At 50.7% G+C, this 24,280-nt stretch overlaps 1 protein-coding gene across 2 annotated transcripts in view; it reads left to right on the top strand.

Moving 5' to 3' along the window:
* The first annotated feature begins 247 nt into the window (after positions 1–247).
* The window catches only part of ICA1 (islet cell autoantigen 1), a 48,170-nt gene continuing 24,137 nt past the window's right edge, over positions 248–24,280 (top strand). Inside the window, exons 1-6 of one of the 2 annotated variants that reach the window (XM_036762181.1) lie at positions 248–393; positions 6,822–6,917; positions 8,576–8,744; positions 14,077–14,149; positions 18,029–18,152; positions 22,294–22,492. In XM_036762181.1, the coding sequence (XP_036618076.1) occupies positions 6,901–6,917; positions 8,576–8,744; positions 14,077–14,149; positions 18,029–18,152; positions 22,294–22,492 (582 nt within the window). In that variant the 5' untranslated portion in view covers positions 248–393; positions 6,822–6,900. Of the gene's footprint in view, positions 705–6,821; positions 6,918–8,575; positions 8,745–14,076; positions 14,150–18,028; positions 18,153–22,293; positions 22,493–24,280 lie in introns of both variants that reach the window. The other variant, XM_036762180.1, reaches the window with a different exon arrangement.

Raw genomic sequence — 24,280 nt, 5'->3', positions numbered from 1 at the left:
ACACACACAGACACAGAGACACACACACAGACACAGACACACACACGGACACACAGACACACACACACAGACACACACAGACACAGACACACACACACACACACACACACACAGACACAGACACAGACACACACACAGACACACACAGACACACATGCATACACAGACACAGACGCACAGACACACACACACACGCACGCACGCACGCACGCACGGGTGGGATTGTGACGCGCGCATCTACTAGACCAGAACACCTGGCAGAGGAGGGGAAAGAGGGGACGGAGGGAGGAGGGGCCCGCCCAGAGGGTGGGGCCTATGGGGCTCCTTGGGAACAGCTGCAAGGGCCTGTCTACACTGAGTGAGCGCTAGGTGGCCCCGCCCCGCCAGGCGCAGGTGAGGGAGTCCCCCCCCACCTCCCTTTCCCCCTCCCCCCCGCCCCCCGCTGGGTCCCCTAGCCAGGTTGGCCTCCAAGCGGCCCGGGTGGCCTGTGCTGGCCGCGCCTTCGGCCGTCCCTCGCTTCGTCCAGCCGCTGCCCAGGAGCCCCACCCTCTACCCTTCCCGGCGCGCCTCTCACATCCCTCCTCCTCCTCCCGCCAATGCCAGGGCTGCGGCTCCTGCCGCGGACCGCGCTGACGCCAGCCGGACGGGCCAAGGGACCAAGGGCCCGGCAGGAGCCTCGGAGAGCGGACGCAGCGGGCGGCCAGGTACCTGCCGGGGCCAGATCCGGGGGCGCCGCTGCGAGGGTGGAGTGGGGGGCGGCCGGCCTCCCGGAGGCGGCTGTTGGCAGGTGGGCCACAAGGGGCCGCGGGGTGCTGGGCGGGGGGCATCATCGCGGAGCCCCCTGGCTGGGCTGGGGATGGACAGGGAAGTGCAGGGAGGGGCGGGGGGCTGCAATCCATTCCGGCCGCGGTCCGTGTAGACGCGGCCCCCGCTGGGTGGCTCCTCCTCTGCCGCTGCCGCACCTGCTGCCACCTGGCTGGACTCGGGCGGGTCCCCAGGGGACAGGCCGCAGGACACGTTCACGGAGGGGAAGGGAAGGGAGGAAGGCCATTGCGGGCTGGAGCCGAGCCACCAGGGCAGACGTTGCCTTTCCTGCTGCCAGCCCGGGCCTGGCCTTGCAAGCCTAGCCCAGCCCAGCCGCAGATCCGGCAGGCTTCCTTTAAACCCGTGCACATCCTGTTCCCAAGGCAGCCCCGGCCCCCTCCCCACCCCCAGCTGCATCCCGCGGACAGAGGCGGAGGCAGCCAAGGCCGTGGCCCAGCGGAGGGAGCTGAGGGTGCTGGAGGCAGAGCAGCCTGGGGCTGCTGGGGTGGGGGTGAGGACAAAGTTGTCAGAAAGCCGGTCACACTGTGGGTGTAGGTGTGCCTCGGGGGAGGGGCATCCCGGTTCCTTCAGAGAGGCCGGAGGCCTGGGCCCCAGTGACTCGGGGGTACTGGCACCAAGAGCGAAGCTCCTCGGGGGGCAGCCTGCGGTCTGCGCCCTGGCAGCAGGGAGCCCTGGAGAGGAAGGGAGGGTGGGAGGCTTCTGATCAGCTACCCCCGGCACAGTCCCACTTCTAGGGCCCAAAGCTCTGGGTGACAAGGCCCAGGGGGTGCAGACTCTGGAAAGGGTGCGGGGGAAGGAGGCCTGCTCCCTCAATTTCACCCCAAGAGGGGCAGAGCCTTGGGGAAGAAAGAGCATTAGGCAGCTGTTGTAATAGCCCAGGTGGAACGCCTGAGCTGCCGCTGTGGCCATGGGAGTGAACATAAGGTTTGGGATGTTTTAGGGAAAGGAATGATAACCATTTCTACTGCTGGGGCCCCTCACCAGGCTCCGTGCTCCACTTCACAAATATCTCTTTGGATCCTTACAACACCCCTGGGAAGTTTTACAGGTGAAGAAACTGAGGCAGACAGAGGCGAAGTGCCTTGCCAGGGACACCCAGCTCCTTCTGGAGGGAAGGCCAGGAGCCACCCTTCTCACCCCTCTCCAGCCCCACCCCAGTAATGGCCAATCACTGAGGCTTGAAACCATGGTCAGCATGGGGCAGGGCAGGCTTGCTTTCGTGTGAACTGTGTGTGAATGTACCCACATGTGCACACTCACCTTGCACAAACACACTTCACATCACTTTATTCTGGGGCTGATCCCTGGCCTTAAAATGAGCTGACACTTGGCAGTATTTCCTTGTCTGGGATGATAGGCTGGCTGTGATGACCCACATCAGGGGAGGGGCTTGTAAGAGACAGAGACAGAGAGACGGGAGAGGCAGAGACGGCAGAGAAGAGTGCAAGTGGGCACTCACAGCCTTTAGCTCCTGGCTTGGGCTCATCTTTCCAGTCTGGCTTCACACATGACTCCTGGGGATTGGAGCCTGAACCCTAAGTCCTGTTATAGCTCTTGACCTCTGAGCCTGATGTGCCACCTCCCACCTCTGTACCATTGTCCAGAATGTTACCCCTCCTTACCTTCAAGGTGGGGAATCATTCATTTTGTCTCTGTATCCCAGGTGTCTGGCACATAGTAGGTTCTCTATAAATGCTTGGAATACGAAATTGCGTGGGTGGGTGTTGCAGCTAGTTAACCTGGCCTCTTTGAAGCAGTCCTTTGGCTAGCCGAGTGGCCCTCCTGGAATTCAGTAAATGGAATGGATAGAATTCGGCTGCCCCATTGGAGGGAAGAGCTTTCCTTTGGCCCTGCCTTCTTTGGATTGGCACCTTCAGCCAGGCCTGAGGCAGTGAAGGGTAGGCTTCCCCTCAGGCATCGAAGGGAGGGCAGGGCACTGGGAGTTAGTGAGAAGATACAGGTGAAAGGTCAAGCTTCCTGAGCTCCACTCACCTGATTTCATACTGGCAGGATCGCAGGATAAGAATGCTGATGGACAGTGGAGATGGTCCAGTCTCACAAGGAAATAGGCCCAGATAGATAGGACTTGCCCAAGGCCGTACAGCTAGGAAGAGGCAGAGCTGGAACTGGAACCCAGGTTCAGCCTTCGACTCCTGGCCATTCTAACGATTAAGGGTCAAATCCCTTTAATAAAAGGGTTCTGTGAAGTTTGGATTCAAAGGGCCACACTTGAGGACCTAGAGGGCCACATGTGGCCTTGGTCAAGGCCTCAGGTTCCCCACCCTGTAACCCTTGGTCTTTGCAGACGGCAGCTGACCCCAGGACTCCGTCTTTCCTGTAAGGCCGGTTTACTCTTTGAGGAAAAGGAGCCACAAGGATTGAAGCCCAGTTGGAGTCTTGGCTCTTCCATGTGTGCCCTGGACCAGGTCTTTTTTCACACATGCCACCAGGGGCCCTTCAGGTTGTGACAGAAACAACACACTGTAGCCATGGGAACCAAGTTTTGACAGTACATCCCTCACACCTGCAGGGCTTTGGGTCTTGCTGCTCCCACCCTTGCCCTCTCCTGGGCTGCCTGCTGATCCAGTGTCAGCCTCAGATGGTGTCATTGTTCCCAGACACAGCCCTGAGCTGGCCCTGAGGACAAGAGGGCTCCAGGGCCCGCCAGAGAGGGAGCATCTCCCCTGGCACAAGGCCAGAGCTCAATGGAGGGAGTGTCCACTGCCAGGGAACCGAGGCTTGGAGCTGCACATGTGCTCATGGCCAGGTGGCTACTGTGGGAAAACAGTCTAGCCTCCCAGGCTCGGCTGCCACATCTTGTGATGGAGATGATGGAGAGGGAGGCTATTTTTGTATCAAACTCCACAGGATCTGAAGGCTGCCCTGCCCATGTCCTAAGCTATCTCAAGTGGAGATTGCAAAGATGCCAGCCCATTCATGGAAAATGGAGAATTTAAACAGTTATAGTCCAAAGAGGTATTTGAAAACATTGAAAGTGAATGTGTTCTTTGGTTCTGCCTTGCCATGGACAAGGGAATCATTTTCTCTTAGTAAGATGAGGCCAGCTGCAGATAAAGGGCTTCCTTGCCTCAGATGCTTTCAAAGTCCTATTTAGAAGAAGCATCTCCAGACCATTCAGCCAGAGGGGAGGGTTTTCAGCCCTCATCTTTGTGGCCTTGAGGCTTTGGAGATGGGGCTGCCTAGGAGGTATTTGATAACCCAGAGAAAAAATGACCTGGAACCCGAGGTGGGAAGTGCCCCAGCTCTCCACCCATGTTTAATGTTTAGACCAGGTGAGCTCTTTAAGGGTACTCCATCCCCCCAGAGGGGGCCCACCTGCCCTTTGAAGGAAGCCATCTGTTTCTATAGTCCACCGGACCTGTGATAGTGGTTTGAAGCTGTGTTCTAGAGAGTTTCACATTCCTTTTAAAATAATCACATTATATAAGGAAAAAACTAACTAAAAATGAAATTCAGGAAGATTAAATAAGATAATTAGGGGGCATTGATAGAGGACTGGGACTTCCAGGGGAGGAACTTCCCCTCCCCATGTGGATCAGTACCTTGGCTGCAACTTCTGTTCTTCTATATAAGAAGCCTGGAGCCCCCAAGAGTTTAAGTGACTTACCCAGGGTCACACAGCCAATCTGTGTCAGATCTGGGACTTGATCTCTGATCTTCTGCTCCCTATCCACTACACCAGAAGTGTTGGACTTGGGCCCAACACTCTGAGCCAAATTAAAATGTCATCAGGAAATGTTTTTTAAAAGAAATAAAAATGCTATGCAACACAGATAATGTTAGCTTGTAGCTTTCTGAGTCAATATTTGCCCACAGGGCAGATTCTCTTACCACATCATAGCTGCCTCTCAAACCTGATAACAAAGATACCTTTTGAAAAAGCCAGGCTATATTTTGTATTTTTTGGCTTATTTTATTTCTTATGATTTAATCTTTCATTTAATTTAACTGCTGAAACCCCACATATGCACCAGTGAGATTTAACAAAAGTGAATTCAGCAAACATTTTTGAGGTTTCTGCTGCCTTATAGACCCCAGGAGGACAAACACAAAAGTCAGACAACCCCTGCCCCTTGGGAACTTTTTCCTGGAAGTCTACAGCCTGTCAGTGCATGCAAAGTCAATATATGACATGCTATGACTGTGAGCCTAGGACCCAGCTGGGCTAGAGAGAGAGCAGCCCAGGAGGCAGCTGGGGCCTGATGGGGACCTGAGCGAGCTTAGAGGGGAGCTGGGGAGCCACGGCACTGTGGGCAGACCTGTAAGGGCTAGGGAAATGGGAGGCATCGTTGCTGGGCTCATTGTAGGTGGGTGGGGGGTGATCATTGTCACTGTCCTTGTTGTGGTCGTCATCCTCGTCATCATCAACCCCAGAGGGTCTGGCTTTCACTTTCCCCTGCCTGGCCATGGACAGGGGGTGGTTGAATTCTCTGGGTCTTTGTTTCTCATTCTGTAAGAATCACTGAAGTAGCCTGCCTGCTTTGCTGGCTGCTCCCTGCATTGGTTCTGCTCGAGAAGCCCTATGGCGGGCTGGGGAAGGAGGGGAGTGGTGCAGCTGGGGCTCTCTGAGTTCCCACTTTTGAGTCTGCCCAGAGACAGCTGCTCTCTGCTAGGCTGGCCCCTAAAGTGGCTGTGTGGCCTCTCTCTCTACAGTGCCCCCCAAAACCATCCCTTTCCCTCTCCTCCCCACTTCCCTGCCTAATATAGCTTTAAACTTTGGTCGCTGGACACCTGCAAACAGATTTTTCTTTATACAAGGCTCAGCATCACCATCATCTCTGGGGATTCTTCCTGGATTCATCCCCACTGAAAGTTTTCCTCTTCTTCAAATGTTCCTGGAGTAATTTTGGGTCTCTCCCACTCTCCTTCCACTCAGTATCCTACTTATCTGTGTGACTGGTGTGGCCTCCTCCTTTCCACAAACACACCAGAGGAGAATGTTAGTTCCCTATGGGCAGGGACTTTGTTGTCTTTGTAATATCAGAGGCTTGGCCTGGTACATGCTTAATCAGTGGCTGTTTGTGAGAAAACTGCTGGGCAAGGTAGCCCTTTTAGAGCTGAATACCATCATTTGTGTATACTTCAGTGTGAATGAAATGTTGGGCGAGTCAATAGAGGAAAGGGAAGCAGGAAGTGGGAGGCACTGGCCTGAGTATCTGGAAAGGGGGGAGGGGTTGGGTGCCCATGGGGACCACAGCCTTTCCTTCTTGCTCTGGATACCCTTCTTTCAGGCAGCCGAGAGGCCACTCCCTTCTTTTCTGTTAACCTGTGCAGAGCCTGGGAGAGCTGAGAGGCTCTGAATATCCCAGCTGCATCTTGGGAGGCAGTGACTGGCCCCTGCCAGTGTGGGACTAACCAGCCTCCTTGGAGTACAGGCCAAGAGAGGGACGTGTCACCATGAGCCACGGAAATAAAGTGGCCTGTCCCAAAGAGACTCACCCAGCAATGGGAAGGACTGTGGGCCTTGGGAAGGGCATGGAACCCAGGCCATCTGGGCATGCAGGCTGGTTTTGTTTGGCCCCTGGATCTGCTCGGTGCTCCCAGCTCAAGGCAGGCTGAGCCAGGGTCCTGGTTCTGTGGCATTGCCAGTGCTCAGTCCTCCCTTGTGCCCGGCAGTCACCATGCTCATGGTCCCCTCTGTCCCCTCCTCAAACTGCCCCTCCGCCTTGGAATGCTTCCTCCCATTTTTGCAGAATTCCTTCTCCTCACCCCTTTTTTCTGCCAGGCTGAGGTGGGACTGCTCTGGGGCATCCTTTGTCCAATCCACTCCAACCAGCATTGTAAAGTACCTACTATGTGCTTGCACACACCCATGTTGACGATACCCACAGAAACTACGTCTGCCCTCAAGAAACTTACATTTGACTCTAGTATGCTTGTAGCAGAAAAGCTATAGCTCAAAGGTTTCTTATAAACATGTACAAAAACGGGTGCCCAGCTAGCTGTCCTTCTTACGCACTGTTCCTTCTTTACAGGTGATATTCTAACTGATTTTCTCCTGCTATTTTTCTACACCACCCCCTGAATCATCAGCAACTGAAGGAAAAAAGAAGCATGGAAGGACACAAATGGTGAGTAACCTTCCTCCTTCTGAACCCAGATAGTATGTGGGCAGCTTTGTAACCAGCCCTGCACGCAGTCAAACAAGAAACCTTGATCAGACACCTACTGTGTGCCAGGCAAGGTGATGAGTGCTGGGGATCCAAAGAAAGGCTGTGTGTGGGCAGCTTTGTAACCAGCCCTGCACGCAGTCAAACAAGAAACCTTGATCAGACACCTACTGTGTGCCAGGCAAGGTGATGAGTGCTGGGGATCCAAAGAAAGGCTAAAGCCAGTCCCTGTCCTCCAGGAGCTTACAGTCAGATGGGACATCGGTAAGAAGCCTGCATCCCAAGGGGCAGCAGTGCCTTTTGGAAGGACTTGGTGCTTCATGGTTTGTCTCTTCTGAGGAAACTCAGTGGCACAGATACCAATGATGGTGCCAGCCTCCTTTTTGAATCACTTTCCATAAGATATGGCATAATCAGAGTGATTCCAGTCTCTGATGAAAGTTGGTCTCTCTCGATTTTATGGTCATCCATGAATACTTACCCCGAATTAATCCATCTTAGAAAGCCATAGTGAGTAAAGCAGGTCCAACAGGCATATCTACCTGTCCCCTTGAAAGCCCCTGGCAGAGAGGACACGTTGGAAATTCTTACAAAGCCCAGGCCTCAAGGACAGGCCCAAGCCCCTTGTTGTCTGAAATGTGAAACAGCAAAGGCGTTTTGTTGACATCTTCCAAGGAATGTCCACATAGAATGGCCCATTCTAAAGGGTAGATGGGTCTCTGGTCTCCTCGCCTACCCTGACCTCAGTGACCAAACAGTTCCTAATTGTTCTAGACTGCTTTCCTAAGCCAATGGGATCTCATGCCCTTGTAACCTAGACGGCCAGTGTCTGGCTTGACCGGAGTCATCGTTAGGAAGCTGGGGTTCACTGATCAGCTGTGGTCTGAGGGACACAGGTGAAGGCCCAGAGGGCCTGAGGGAAGAAAGGGGGCCCTGAGCACTTGGCAGGTTAAAGACTCCAAGAAAGGAGTAGAGAGGGAAGGCCAGAAGGGGCTCTATCCAGAGACTGTCCCTTCATTGGCTGCTGCAGCTTCTCTTCTCAGGGTCTAACTATGAAATTTCTTTTTCACATCTATTGACATATTTTTGAAAGAATGCTTTTCAGGATACTCCCCCTTAGGGATTGACATGTTGTCCTTTATTTTTGTTCAATTTAGTATCTGTTACAGATTTGATGATTAAAATGTGAAATCTTTAGACATCTTACCCTTCGCCCTACATGTCAGTATTCTCTTATACAGTCATCACCCTACAAGTGTCAGAGACAACATAGCAGGAAGAAGAGAGTGTTGGGCTTGGAGTTCAGAGATGTGGGTTCTAATCCTGGCTTTGCCACAAAGCAGCCAACCTGGAAGTGTTTTACGTCTGGGGATCCTAGGCTGGTCTCTGAGGTCCAGTACAGCACTCAAGCTTGGGCCTAAGCCTCATGTTGAAATGTCATTTAAAAAAATGCTTTGGCAAATGTTGAAATGTGTCATTTCCTGTTAGTCAAATAACACACTAGGAAAATACTTCCTGCATAGGCCAGAGCTGTCATTGGCAAATGGAGGCATCCAACACGTCCCAGAAATTCCCTCACAGCTTCCTCCCTCTTGTAACTGTCCGCATGTTCTTGGCAGCTACTCCAGGGAATTTTATGACCAATACGCCCAAAGTCAAGACAAGTCAGTTGTGAATAAGATGCAACAGAAGTATTGGAAAACAAAGCAAGCCCTCATCAAGGTGACAGGCAAGAAGGAAGACGAGCACGTGGTGGCCTCTGATGCAGACCTGGATGCCAAACTGGAGGTGGGTGGGCGCTCCCTGGTGGCCCTGGGGTGGGCACAGCTCACGCACACTCCCAACTGTGGTGGCCAAGACATAACCTGAACACGTGCACTCCATCAGGCAGAGGGGGATGTGGGCCCTCTCCCCAAGCTGATCTCTACACGTCTAATAAGTACAGTGGGAGGAACATTGAGTCCCAGATGATTAACATTCCAAGGACTGAACCCCCTTTGCCCCCTGTCTTCCCCCACAAATCAGGACTGTGCCAGTGAGAAATCCCAGAGAGGGCAACAGGAACAGGGCAGGCTCGGGTCAGCTCTCAGAGAGAAAGGGCCCTCGTGTGAATTTCCAGCAAAGCTTTAGGATGGATAACAGGAGCAAGTGCTGATGCTGACAAGAATCACTGGCATTGACAAAGTGGTTTAAGATTGCTGCACACTTTACAGATAGTATCTCATTTAAGTGTGGGAGGGAAGTCGGTGAGATTATCCCCATTTTCCAGTTGAGGAAACTGAGGCAGACAGAAGTTAAGTGACTTGCCCAGGGTCTCACAACTAAGTGTCTGAGGTAGCATTTGAACTCAGGGCTTCCTGACTCCAGGCCCAGTTCTCCATGCACTATGGTGCCCCCTGGTTGCCTTATCAGGTAGAGGATTGGCGAGCATTTGGAAGGAAAGGTATGAAAGATCCCCTGGTCTCAGCACAGATTCCCCAAGGACCCATCAGAAGGTTCACAGTTTGATTCAATTGAGCAGACTGGATAGAGAGCCACTCATGGGATTGGGCTTGTGTCACTTTGGGGACACGAGGATGGAAAGGAACAGCCCTGCCCTCAGAGGCCTTCTGGTATAAAGAGGGTATGTGAGACACAGCCATTGACTTGGAGTGAGACAAGGCAGGAGGATGGGGTGAGGGCAAAAGGAAGAGCCGACAAAGGACAGCAGGCTACTGGGGGAGGGAAGGGAGAGGACACCCAGGCCAGGCCTACAGGGGAGGCAGTGTCTCAACAGGCAGAGACGTGCAGGGTGAGGAGGTGGGAGCAGCAGGGAGAGACAGGGGAAGAGCCAGAAGTCCAGGTGGGCCAGGTGTGGAGTGGGGCAAAGGGATGATGTGTCATGGGCACTTGTGGAGCCATATTGGGGAGGACTTGAACACCAGGCTGTGGCCATGATGGGCTCACTCTCAGAGGTCTTTGAATGAGGGAGTGACTTAGTCAGACATGACTAGGCATGGCTATCCTGGCAAGTGACAAATGTGTGAAGGGCAGACTGGGAAAGAAACAGGAGTCTGGGAGCCCAGGTAGGAGACAAGGATGTCTGTCCATCCAAGAGGGTCCAAGTGGGGTTAACAGCCATGTGAGTGGAGAGAAGGGAACAATTTGGGGGAGGTTGTGGAGATGGAAAAGATACGAGAGAGAGAGAGAGAGAGAGAGAGAGAGAGAGAGAGAGAGAGAAAGGAGATGGAGAGAGAAACAGAGAGACAGAAGAGAAGAGAATAGGAGAGGAGAGGGAGAAGAGAGAAAGACAGAGACAAAGACAGAGAGACAGAGAAAATGAGAGAACATTGACTAAGCATTTCCTATATGCCAAGCACTATTAAGTGCTGAAGACACCGCAAGAAAACAAGTGGGCCCTGGCTCTTAAAGAGCTGACATTCTAATGGGAAACTGGAAAGTGGAGGAGAGATTGCCTGGTAAAGGAAGGTCAGGGGCTGGGTGGCCAACTGTGGAGATGGAGCAGGCACAGTGTGGTTTCTGATACTATGGAGGTTCCAAGCAGGGACTCATAAATCACAGAGAGTCGTCCCCAGGGGCCAATTGGGAAATAGAACCGGGATGAGCCAGGAGAATGTAATTGGATTAGGGTTAGAACACAGACTAAAGCGATAAACTTGGGAAGAGCTGACCCTGTCACATGGGCACTTAATCACATCTTTTCTGACTTCTTGGAGGGGTGGGGGAGGAGAACAGTGGTCAGGATGATGCCTTGGCTTGGGTGATTCACAGATTATGAACACTTTTAGCTGAAGAGTTCCAATGATGAATAAGTGGGTGTTGACCTGAATGGAGGTCATTAATGATGGTACATCTGGGTCTCTGTCCTTGGTCCTGCCCCAGTAAACATTTTCATCCATGCTTCGGATGAAGGTGCTTCTAAGTCTGTGGCTAACACACAAGGTGGGAGGGATAACTAATGCCTTGGAGGACAGAATCAGGGTTCCAAGACATCTCAAGAAGTTAGCATGTTGTTCGAGAACCCACAAGATGATCTCCAATAGGGATAAATGTAAAGTCTTCCCCTTGTGTTCAAGAAGTCAGTTGCACGGGGTAAGAAGTTCCTATGAAAAAGTTCCTGAGAGTTCCAATTGACTGCCTCCTTAACAGAAGCCAATGACAGGAGGTAACAGCCAGAAAATCGAATGGTTTGGGCCACAGTTCATGGCTGCCCATGTCCAGAGAGCAAGAGGAGATGTTCCTGCTCTGCCTCTTCTGCTCAGACCACAGCTAGAGAACATAGTTGAGTTCTGGGCACCATGTTCTCTGAGGGACCTTAGTGCATAGGAGGGTGGTGAAGGGCTGCGAGCTGTGTTATTTGTGAGGGACAGTTGAAGGATATCTTCAAACATTTGTGGAAAGGCACTGTGACTCAGCGGTTAGAGAGCCAGCCAGACCATGATTCGTGCCTCGGCTCTGCACTCACTGGCCGTGTAAGTCCAGGCAAGTCATGACTTCTCAGACCAGGTGCCAAACTCAAAAACAGCGCGAGATGCCAAGTCATGCAGACGGACTTAGAAAACCACATATTAACCTCATCTATGTCCCATTGTACTTTTTTCACTTTGTTGAGTATTTCTCCTTCCCCTGCAGAGTAGTCTCCAGCATCTGCTCTAGGCACCTCTGCCAGACTCTCCATTGTTGAGAAGAGGCCCCCCCTTTCCCTGGGGGGAGGGAGTTTTCTGACCTGAGGGACTCCCTACATGGAGGAAATTACAGACCAGTTAGAAGAGGGTTTTTCATATCCCAGAGCGATGTGAAAAGTGTTCCAGAAATTCATGCCAGCCCTTTCAATCTAGGGGGAGGGGGAGGCTATCAGCCAGGATGGACAGTAAAGGGCCCAAGCAGAGTGTCCCAAGGTGGGCTCCACTCGCAGGCTCTATATTGGGTCTCACCTGCTTTCTCCGCGCCCCCTCGGTATGTTTCCAACTCCTGAAAGGTGAGGGTAATAAAAAGGGCTCGGAGCATTTATCAAGTGCCCTGGATCATCCCATGCTGACACAAACCCCCCTGTATCCCTCTGGGCTCCCTGTCCTGCTTGTATGTGACTCCCAGGCAGCGGGCCATGGTCCGAGGGTGAGTGTGAGGAGGTGCATCTTCCTTGGCCGGAGCAAATAAAGGAGACACTGTATCAAGCCAAAGCAGGGCTGCAATCACCCACGTTGTGAAATCACAGATCCTGGAGGGACTGAAGTATTGCTGTCATTTGCCTTGTAACGAGATCTTAAAACCAATTCTTAAAAACACCGTATAAAAATGCTTGGTCACATGTATTTCTTCATAATATTACAGACTGGGGAGAAGCTGTTGGTCTGCTGCTCACAAGTGTTGGCTATGAACTCAGTGGCTCTGTTTGATTTTAAGGGCGGAGGCGTAGCCCCTACTTTCCGAGTCTTCCCTCCTTCATTTTTAGTTCGAGGTCGGGATTCAAGCTTCAGTCCTTTCTCTTAAGGTCTTCATTCCTGTTAGATACAAATTCCCCTGAGAAGGAGGTGAAACTATGTTCAGTCATTTACGCTTTAGTGCGAATGAGTTTCGAGGAGCAGGTTATTAATAGGTAGAGAGTGTGAGGCTATTGGGTACCTTGGAGAGGTAGGAGGGAACAATGGCAGGAAGAGCATAGTCAAGGACTAGGCTGAACCCATCACCAACATCCCTGAGCTGGCATTGGCCATTGATGTGTTGAGTCATTTCAATTGTTCACGACCCCATCTGGGGTTTTCTTTCGAAGATACTGGAGTGGCTTGCCATTTCCTTCTCTAGCTCATTTCACAGATAAGGAACTAAAGCGAATAGGGTTAAGTGACTCGCCCAGGGTCACCCAGCTAGTAAATGTCTTTAGATACACAATGCCAAAAATTGATTCACAAGAGATTTTTATAACTGCCTACTGTGTGCCATACACCATGCTAGCTTGGGGGAGGTGAGAAGTACCATCAGAAGTCCTTATCCTCCAGGAGTTTATAAAGAAAACGGAAAGGATAAACCCCAAGGACCCTAAGGGCTGTCCAAACAACCAGTGAGGTCACTGAATTTATTACTTTTCATCAAGACACTTCAGTACATGAAGAGCGAAGCTTTATTAAGTGGTTCCCATGGGGCTATTGCCTGCCTGTTTAGCATCGTATTTAACTGAAAATTTATTCTTTTAAAAAAACAACACTTTGGTAAATAATGTAGGGGTCAGACCCTTGAACTGCCAATGGCCATCCCGGGTCTGTCTTAGCAAACTGCAGACTGCCCAGTCCCTTGCTCTGTTTTCAACTGTTGTGCCATTGCGGGGGGGGGGGGGATGGGAGAGGAGAGGGGGAGGATGGGGGAACACTGGGGCAGGGCACTCCCTCCACCCACCAAGACTGGCCCACCTGGATTAGAATTCAGCATCAGTTGCCTGGAGACACTGACTGCTTTGGTGACTTGCCCAGGGTCCTTGAATAAGCTGGGTCTTTGTAACCCAGAGGCTGCCTCTGTATGAAGAAATTAATCATCGCCATTTAGAAATGGGCTCTGTAATGTGACACAGAGAGCGCCCCCTGCCACCCTTTCCCCACCAAATAACGACATCTCTGGTGCCACAAAAGGCCTGATGCTATTAGGAAAGGCAGAAGGAAATCTCTAGATCCTGGGCAGAGGTCAGATGAATGACAGGGCAGGTCCGTGTCCCCTCCCCTTTATCCCAGGCTCTGCAGCTGAGGCTGCCATGGTCCCTGCCCTCTAACCATTAGGCTCCCTTGCTCTCTCTGCACTCTTTTCTTCCCATATGGCATCAGTCCCTCTCCCTTTGACCACGGCCAGAGTCCTCACGGTCTCTCCTGCTGCCACCAGCTGGCGCTCATTCTACATGTGCCCCCTGCCTCCATCCTTCTCCTCTTGCAAAGGGGCAGGACAAAGGGGAGGGGGTTGCTGCCAGACCCCCGAGTGCCTGCTCTCAGTGTTTGGGGAAGAACCACACTCACAGAAGCATCTCCACAATGAGATCCATGTCATAGCTTTGATGGTCCTGTAGGGGAGGGAGGGAGCCCCCCACTCTTGGTGCCCCTGGGTCCCAGCATGTGAAACCCTCTCCCTGTGTTTGCTTCAGCTGTTCCACTCCATCCAGAGGACGTGTATGGAGCTCCTCAAAGCCATCGAACTCTATCAGAAGAGGATTTGCTGTAAGTATTCCAGTGACCTTCAGACTCCTGTGTGCCCAGTATAAAATGTGGTGAAACCCCTCTCTTGGGTGTTGATAAGATACTCATCAGGGACTGAGATGCGCTCTTTGCTCTCTGAGCTTTTCAGGAATTTCTTGGGAAGTGTGCTGCTTGGGACAGCTAGGTGGCACAAGTAGATAGAATACTGGCCTTGGAGTCAGGGGGAGGACCTGAGTTCAAATCCAGCCTCAGACACTTACTAACTGTGACCCTAGGAAGTCACTTAATCCCGATTGCCTCTAAATGTGGGGGGAGGTGGGGCGGGGGGAAGGAAATGTGCTGCTTGTGAGATTTGCCCTTTGGTGGAGAATCAGGAACTAAAGCTTGTCTACACTGGGCATGCAGAGACCAGGACACCTCACTTTTCTTCCCCAGACTAAAAGTCCATTGATGACTTATCCATTGGTATTTCCATGTAGTTGGTTTCCCTTTAGTTGTCCAAGTAACCCAGGCTTGGAAACACAAGTGATGCTTGGCACCCTGTGCCCAAAGATTCCATTTTCCTTTGAGCATTAGCAGAGAGCAGGCACAGCAGCCCAGCCCCCACCATGTTACCTCCTCCGTGACTCCGGCCCTCTCCCTGATGGGTTCATTGGATTGGATTTGAGTCTATTAGAAAGGGCAATTTTCTTATGGTTTGATTAAAATCCATTTTTAGAGCAATCATCCTGAAAGGCCAGTGCAGCTTGCTCTGTGTAGATCCACTTTGGGTGGCTACATCGACACATTAGATTGTCAAAAAGTTAGTTTGAAAAGGCATCATTCACACATTGCGCAACAAGGAAATGAATAGATCTTTTGTCTGCTTGTTTCCAAAATCTTTGCCAGCATTTGAGCATCATTGGGTACAAACAGCTACTGTAGGAAAAGGAAGATCATGTGCTCTGGAGCCAGACTGAAAAACCACTCTGTGCTCACCAGACAATGGTGAATTCGATAATTCTGCCATAATGCACCCACAAGCGTCCACACCTCATCCACACCTGCATCCAAGGGCCCAGAGTCCCCAGGGAAATCATTGGCCTTAAGCCAAACAGGAGGAGATTCCAAACATCACCTGGACTCCTCCAGTCAGTGTATCATGCTTGGGATCCCCTCCTGACTGTCACCTACCTAGGGGAAGTGAAGCAGGCAGGTGGGCAAGAGAGCCTCTGACCTTGCCACGAGCCTCATCCAAGTAGAGGCAGTCACCAACCAGCTCACAAGAAATTAGTCAGTAATGACTGACCCAGGGCACCAGTGGCCCTGGGCCAGGATCCCTTCTTGGAAGCAGCCTGGAGCAAACAGGAGAAGGGGCAGCAGCCAACAGCCCAGAACCAGGGAGTTCAGCCCAGGTGGGCTCCCCTGAGATGAGGACCAAGTGATTGCTTCCAAGCATGCTCAGCGAGGAGGGAAGGCTCACTTGTGGGCCTGCCTTTTGTTCATTAGGAACAGGACACCAGTGAGTAAACCCCGAGTGGACACGGCTGCTGACGCCCCCTGATTCTCACCAGGAGCTCTGTCCTTACCAGCCAAGGACAGCAGTCACCAACGTTTTGGGTCATACACCCTAAGAGCAAAAGAATTTAAGCATGCACCCTAATATAAGTGTACTTGTTTATAAATCATATTTGTATGCTACTGTCCTAATACAATCAAAAGATTCAATTCAGCTAGCCTTCACTCTATCCACTGAGGTACCCAGAAAACAGATGACAAAGCCCTTGGAACAGATGCATATGGTCATGCAGAATAAATCCTGCCATTGGTCATATTTCAAACATATATACATATGTGTGTATGTATATATGTGTATATACATATATGTTTAGGTTTATGTGTATGTTTGTGTATGTATACCAATGGTACATGTGTGTATGTGTTTGCATGTATGTAACTATGTGTAAACATGTGTGTGCGCCTCAGTCTTCACCACTCTCAATAGATAAGTCATGTACTTCATGGCTGCACCTCTGGAACCTTGGCCAATCATGGAGTTGATTCTGGTTCTCGAGTCTTTCAAAGTTGTCTGTCCTATCAGGGTTATTGTGAGAATTGCTCTGGTCCTGCTCACTTCACTCTGCATCAGTTCACAAAAGTCTTCCCAGGGTTTCTCTGAAACTGCCCCTTTCCTTATTTCTTATAGCAGAAGTGTTCCATGGGATCTGTATTCCAGAATTTGTTCAGCGGATCCCCATATGATGGGCACCCCCTTTGTTTCCAGTGCTTTGACATCACAAAAGAGCTGCTGCCGCTGTTTGTGAGCGTGAGGGTCCTTCCCTCTTTCAGTGGTCTCTGTGGGGCTCAGGCCTAGCAGTGGTGTTGTGGGGTCAAAGGGTCTGCCCAGTTTCAGAATTCTGGGGCCACAGTTCCAAATCGCTTTCCAGAATGGCCAGACTAGTCCACAGTGTCACTGACCATGCATCAATGTCCCTGCTTTCCCACAGCCTCTCCACCATTTGTCATTATCTTTTTGTCCATTGTACCAGTCTGATGGGTACAAGGGAAACCTCAGGGTTGCTCTAATTTGCATTTCTCCAATTATTAGTCATTTGGAACATTTTTTCACATGGCTCTTCATAGTTTGGACTTCTTGCTTTGAGAACTGCCAGTTCATATTCTGATGATTTATCAGATGGGGAATGGCTCTTGTTCTTATAAATCTGAATTGAGTGATTTTATATGTTTTAGAAATATAGTTAGTCTCATCTCCTAATGAGCTCTAGCTGTGGCTGTTTGAGCCTCAGAGCTCTTCCTGGAAGCCAGATAGGGAGAGATGACTTTTGGGGGATTCTCTTGTTGTGGCCTTTGACAGGGGCGCAGGTATGTGTGTATGTATGTACATGTGTATGTATGTATGGAGAGACAAGCAGAGAAACACAGAGACAGAGACAGAGAGGAGAGAGAGAGAGAGACAGAGAAAGGAGAGACAATCAGAGAGAGAGAGAGAGAGTCTGAATGAGCACAGAATCATCATTTTTATTTCACTTGGTAAACTAAGGTCAAAGTCAGTTGATCACAAAAAGTCTGATCTAGGAAATTTTCCCTGGCTGCTAAGATATCTGTTAAAGGGCTGTGTGTGTGTGTGTGTGTGTGTAAGGTCAAGGAATCTTGTCCCGGATGTGATGCTATAAATAGAAAGCAACAGAAAAGTTGAATGTCAGGTAGGGGCAGTAGCCAATGAGCTGGTCCCAAGCCCAAGAGCCTCCTGGCTGTGCTGAGGAGCTGGGCCCACCCTCAGCAGATGAAAAGGGAGCATCAGTGGCTTGGTTTACTGTCAGCACAGGGCCTGGTTTGTAGCTTCAGTAGCCCTGTTTCCAGTTCTCTGACAAATAGGGGTTTGTCCTCCTTGATATTTGAGCCCTCATCCTGCAAATAGAAGAACTGACTGAAAATTCTCTGGGGCTGGGAGATGGGAGTGTCGGGGTAGGGGTGGGGATGGGAGAGGGAATGAAGGTGGGGGTTGGGAGGGGATGGAGATGGAGATGGGGGTGGGGCGGGGGAGGGGGAGGGGAGGGGAAGGGGTGGTGTGGAGTGGGAGATGGGGAGAGGGAGGTGGTGAAGGAGGGAATGGGGAAGGGGTGGGGGATAGGGGTGGGGAAAGGGAGAGGATAGTGTGGGGTGGGGAATGGGGAGAGAGATGGGGTGAGAGATGGGGTGAGAGAGGGGATGTCGAGGGGGGTGGGGGAAGGGGTGGGGGAGGGGATGGGGAAGGGGTGGGGAATAGAGGTGGGGAGGGGGATGGGATGGGGGGGCTCGCTCTGCATCCTCACGCTCTCTCTAAAGAGTGCCTCATGCCACCCCTCCCCTGCTTGGGAATCCTCACCCTGCTCATTGTCCCTTTTCCTCTTCTCTCTTCAGTCCTATCACAAGAAGAAAGTGAGCTGGGCAGGTTCCTTCGCTCCCAGGGTTCCCAGGACAGAACTCGAGCTGGGAAGATGATGCAGGCCACGGGGAAGGCACTGTGCTTCTCCTCTCAGCAAAGGTGAGCCACTCTCCCAGTAGGCATCCCCCCACAGTGGGAGCCAGGCAGTTCATTTGGGAGTAAACCTCCAGTGGTGAAGTCCAGGCCTCCAGGAAGTGCCCAGGGCCCATCCAGCACTCCAAAGGGAGATAGAATCAGACCCAAGCCGAGGCGCACTATTCCCAGGCCCCTCCTTAGCTGATCCAGGAATTCCCTTAATAAAAATGGTTCAGTTAAGGAATCTCCCGGGACCCTTATCCCATGGACCAGAAAGCTGCCCTCCATCTCTGGACGGAGCAGCCTGGCTTCCAGATATCTGAGTAAAAGCTATGTCTGATTTTTCTTACTGTGTGTTTCTTCATTAAATGACCTTTGTTTAACCAAAAGAAGAATTGTGGCAATGAAGCATTTCTTAGCCTAGAACCAGGCTCAGATGCAGCCCATTAGTGTTTTTAGTAGTCAGCCTAGGCCCATTAACTCAGATGATTCACCCAGGAGGCAAGGTCAGAAGCGAGTGCCCTGAATGCATCTGGTGAACCGTCGAGCATCCCAGAATGTGGTCCTTTCATCCAGGGCATTCCTTCATCAAGATGGCAGCTGTGATTCTGCTGCCACTGACCTATGGCTGCCCTAAGAGGACAGTAAGGTCTGACCTCCAACACCATCACACAGGAACGTGCATTGGTCATGCCTCGGAGCTGGCCCAAGATAAATGTGGATCAGTGAAGACAGAGGCTCATCCAAGCCTGTGTGGTAGAGCCATAATGAGCCATACAAAGCTAATTGGCCCATGTCACGTTGGGCCTCTTTCTGTAGGCTTCCTAAAAAGCCCACTTCTCTTTTCCCAGTAATCTTCCCTTTTTAGGAGGCTTAGAAAGCACAGCCACCTGTCTGCAGCAAGTAGCCAGGCGTTCCCAAAGCATTTCCATGTTTTTAGGTCACAGAGACAGGGGATGGAAGGGGATCCCCCAAAGGGTGATGTTTCTTCTGGGCTGTGCTGCCTCACTTTTCAGGAGTCCCACTCTGGGGTCTTGGATGGCTTTCGCGTTCAGGCCATGCCCATTCTTGTGGATGTGGGATGAAGGTGAAGAAGGGGTCACCTCCCCATCCCAGCCTTGATCATTTAACCTTCATGCCTGATAGTGTAACTTTGCTGAATTTTGGTTTCTTCTGTTTTAATAGCAAAAGTAAAAAGTCAGTCAGTCTATAACCATTTATTAAGTACTTATGACGTGAGGCTAAGTGATGGGGATAGGGTAAGAGCCAAATACAGTCCTTGCCCCCAAGTAACTTACAGTCTGATGGGGAGACAACAAGCAAACACATCTGTACAATCCATAAATAGGATAAATAGGGAGGAAGGAAGAGCGGAGGCTTGAGAGAAGCTTCCTGTAGAAGATCAGAGTCTAGTGAAGGAAGCCAAGTGCTCTGGCTTCCAAGCTGAATTAAAAAAAAACTCTACTAGACTGCCCCCAGGAAGACCTTAGGAACTGACCTTTTTTTGCAAACCAGCAGAAACTTTAGCAGGAATAACCCACAGGTGAAGACATTCAGAAACCCCAGCTTCTGACTTTTGCTGTCCCAGGAAGGGTCACAAAGAACACCAACAGATTAACATGGATTTCCAGAACTCTGGCTTCAATAGATCCAGGAAAATTGTCCAGGTTCAGGAGAAAGGATCCCTTTAAGAGAAGGGTCAATGAATGCTCCAGGATTCTTTGGACATCGGTTCTAAGGAGGTGCCGACAACCTCTGGTGTTTTGTTAGAACCGGTGATTCACAGAATCATTTCTCCAGAGCTGAAAGGGCCTTGACCATCTAGCCCCGCCCTCTCATTTTTACAGATTAGAAAATTGTGGCCCAGAAGGTTACATGACTTGCCTACAATCATGCAGGCAGCTGCCACCAGAACTGGCATTTGGGCCCACGTTCTCTGACTCCAAATCTGGCTCCCTTTCCAGTGCCCCGTGCATATTAAAGTCGAAATAGACATTTGCGTAAGACTTTGTCTTCCCGATTCTGTGTAATTGATGGAGGGAAAGGAATCCAGTGTTCCACTGGGATATATGTGGTGCCCTTATGGACTGGTGCCATTGGAGCTTTGAAAACGACTAGCAAGATCCCAGGAGCAGTGGCCATTCTGGCTTGCGGAGGTCTTAAAACCCAAATGGAAAAGCTGGCCATGCCATGATGCTGCTGCACGTGGCTGAAGAGGGTCATTCGCTCGCCCCGTGGCCCTGGGTGTTGTCCCCACAGAAGCCACCTCCTTTCCCCCCCATGTGGACCAGCCCAGGTGAGCTGAATGCATCTCCTCTGGCACCAAGGGCAGGGCCATCGATGCTGAAACTGATCTGGACTCCTGACATCTTACTCTGTATTCCTGAGACTGTGGAGAAAAAAACAACCGTTTTCAATGTGGCTCAGACCAGGATGTCTGTCTTTGACTTTTGTGGCCATGTTCCTGGGGAAGAGTGGTCCCTTTGTCCTACATTCATAAATAAAATTTCCTCAGCCCCCAAATTAAATCAACAAGGGATCTCTTCCAATTAGTGTGACCTGTAGCGAGATAGAGGAAGCATTTATTAAAAGCTTAGCGTATGATCTAGGAATCAAAACACAAATAAGCCAGACAGGGGCTGCCCTCAAGGAGCTTAGAGTCTAGTGGGGAAAGACTCATGTACTCACATACACACCACGCCACACACACACACACACACACACACACACACACTACATACACAGCACGCACATACACACACTCATTTACACACTATACAGACACACATACTCATGTACACACCACACACGCATACACAGCACACACAGCACACACACTCACTTATACGACACACGACACACTCACATACGCACTATACAGACACACACACATACTCATGTACACACCACACAAACACCATACACCCCCCCACACACCCACACTACATACATATACAGCACACACATACACACACACACACTCACATACGCACTATACAGACACACTCACACATATACTCATGTACACACCACACCACACACACGCATACACACACACACACACACCACACACCACACACCACACACCACACACCACACACGCATACACAGCACACACATTCAGGGATGCTTTTTTACCCTGTGTTTCTTCTCCCCAATACCTGGAGCAGGAGATTTCCCAAGGACTTCTGCCTGGCCAGAGTCCAAAGGAGGACCTAGGTGTCTGGGTCTCCTTGACCTTAATCTAAACATCAGGCTTTAGGGTGGGGGAGGATGGTAACAGCCCAAAGCAAGAATGACAGATGTTGCTGGAAGCCAGGCCTACAGAGAGCCCTAGCACTGAAGGGAAGAGATCTGGATGCAAATCTAACCCCTTCTGTCTGTGTGATTAAGTGACTCAGTTTGCTCTCCCTGTGAAATGGGGGTGATCCTCACAGGAAAAAGAGACAAGGCAGTCATGCAGCGATGACAGGGCTCCTTGGTGGAACTCTGTGTGAGATGGCAGGAGAATGCCCAGGAGGCCACCGAGTGGACCCAGTGAGAAGAGGGCTCTGGGAAGGGCTTCAGGCTACCTGCCCCTCTGGAGGGACAGCCCACACTGAATGCCCAGATGAAGCACTTTCTGGGAGAGCTGGGACGTGTGGAAGGCACTTTGCAATCCTCAGCTTTTACTATTATGTTTGTTTTTATTTCATCTGGACCTAGGATGTCAGGAGCACAGGGGTGTCCTGCTGCCTCCTTGCTCCTATTATCAGCTCTCAGTCCAGCTGAGCGGGCCACTTTATTTTTCTGTCCCTTTTCTGTGAATTGGGCATAATGATCATATCTACACTGCTGACCTTACAGGGTAGTTATGAGAAAAGTTCTTGAAAAACCTTAGCGCCGCTATACAGTTATTTTCACCTTTGGGACAGGCATGGTTTCCCCCACCGCACCTCCCCATCTCCATTCCTCAGGAGCAGCAGCAACAGGACACCAGCCTGTTGCTCCAAGAACAATGCTGAGCCTGAGGGTTCAAGTGGGTGGAGCCCCCTCCAGGGCCCTGATGGGTTTCAATCTCACTGCCTGAAGGGTCCACCATTCCAGCATGAGAAATAGTATTGGGGAATATTCTGGTTTCCTTCCTGCAGCAGCACCCTCAGCATGGACTTCATCTCTTCCTCAGGCTGGCCTTGCGGAGCCCTTTGTGCCGACTCTACCAGGAAGTGGAGACATTTCGGTACCGCGCCATATCTGATACCTGGCTGACCGTGAACCGCATGGAGCAGTATCGGACTGAGTACCGTGGTGCTTTGCTATGGATGAAAGACGTGTCTCAGGAGCTGGACCCAGACCTTTTCAAGCAAATGGAGAAGTTTCGGAAGGTAGGAGGTTTGGGGTAGAGGTTCCATGGGGTGTCCCACACCAGATACCTGCCCTCCAGGACTGAGGGGTGTCTAGATCACTGGTAAAAAAAGGCCAGAATGCAGGGAACACAGAGAGACGGCCAGCATAATTGGTGTCTCCTGATGTGACAGAAGACCAATTAACCTGACATTAATTCTCTAAAGAGAAAAGAAGGCTGACAGCAAATTGCTAGGGTTTAGTAACTGGTCCTAATTAGGCGCTGATGTCCAAGTGTTTACAGGAAGGGTACTTTTTAGGAGGCTGATGCTTCTAGAGATCTTTTAGGGCATGAGAAAGAAGAGCTGGGTTGGGATCAAGTGAAATGTGGCTTTTAGATGTGAGAAGATACTGGGTGCCTTTCTAGAAGTTCCCAAACCCCCATTCATTATAATAGAAATACCATCCCTGCTTTTTGAATGAAACATCTGGGGACAGTTTGAAGGTTTGGCTCCTGCCAGTGGTGAAGAGGAGACAGAGGACATGGGGCTGGGCTTGCAGGAGAAACCTTCTTGGAGGGCTTGGCTGCAAAGACCTAGGTGTCCGTCCCTCTCCCCCCCCAACCCCCCACAGTCTCAGTCTCTCTGTGAGCTCCGAAGGAAGGGCTGGGGTGGGGAGATTTAAGATGCTCTGGGTTCATAGCTCTTCATGTGTATTTGGGGTTAGTGCTTTGGGCATGGATGATGTGAAGAAGGATTTGTTTTTAAGCATCAAATGTATTAGATAATGTGCATTCCAATTTAATTCCATTTGGTATTGGCTATAATGACTATAATTAAATCCTATGGTCACCATGTTTTTTTTAAGCTGACCTCTTAGCTTATTTTTTAAGTTTATCAATAGCATTAATTTTTACATCCCCTAAATTTCCAAATATATGTCTCCCTTCTCCTCTCTTAGCCATTGCCTACAACAGAAGAAGGCAGCATTCTGCACCCACAAGCCCCTGCCTCTGCAAATTAGGGAGGGAGGTTCATGTCTCTACCTCTTCTTTGTGGCTAGGCTCTGTCACGATAACTATATAACATTCTGGGTGTTCTGTGGCTGCTCTCTATGTTATGGCAGCCCTGGTGTAGATAGTTTTCGTGGTTCTGCACACTCCGTTCTGTGTCAGTTCAGATAAGTCTTCTCTGCCTCTCGGGATTCTTTATCTTCAGCATTTCCGATGAATTCCATTATCGTGGTTACCTCCATGTGTTTAGCCTGCCTCTATTTATCGGGCATTTGCTTTGTTCCCATTTCCCAGTTACTGCAAAAGCTGCTTCTGTGAGTACTGTGGCCTCCTCAGGGCATTGTGTGCCCGGCAGTGGGTCCTCTGCATCAAAAAGTATGGATAACTCAGTCCTGTTTAGCATGATTTCCAGAATGGCTGCAACAGTGTAGCAATGATCAGGAGTTGCCTAGTTGTAAGGATAGTTGCCACCACAAGGGGGCAGCCTTGTCCTGGTGATTCCCACAGCTTTCCCTGCTCTGGCCAAAGATGGCTTCTTTGTCATCCAGATCTTGACTAGGTGCAGAGAGAGGAAATCCGCCAAAGGAAGGAGTTAGCAGAGGCCCAAGCACATGACTGTCTTCTTGTGGAAAGACATCTCTTGGCAATTGGGGATGTTTTCCTAGGGGTCTCTCTGGGCATACGCACTTAATAGTTTGGGCGGCACTCTTGAGTGTACAACTGACCATCGTTGGGAGGTGGGCAATTGTATAACGTCTCATTGGCTCTTTCTGCTGTATAACTTGGAGCCTCAAATCTCTTGGGAGAAAATGCTCTT

The sequence above is a fragment of the Trichosurus vulpecula genome, chromosome 5 (genome assembly GCF_011100635.1).
Source record: "Trichosurus vulpecula isolate mTriVul1 chromosome 5, mTriVul1.pri, whole genome shotgun sequence".
In the NCBI taxonomy this organism is placed as follows: domain Eukaryota; kingdom Metazoa; phylum Chordata; class Mammalia; order Diprotodontia; family Phalangeridae; genus Trichosurus; species Trichosurus vulpecula.
This window is presented reverse-complemented; position numbering and strand designations above follow the sequence as displayed.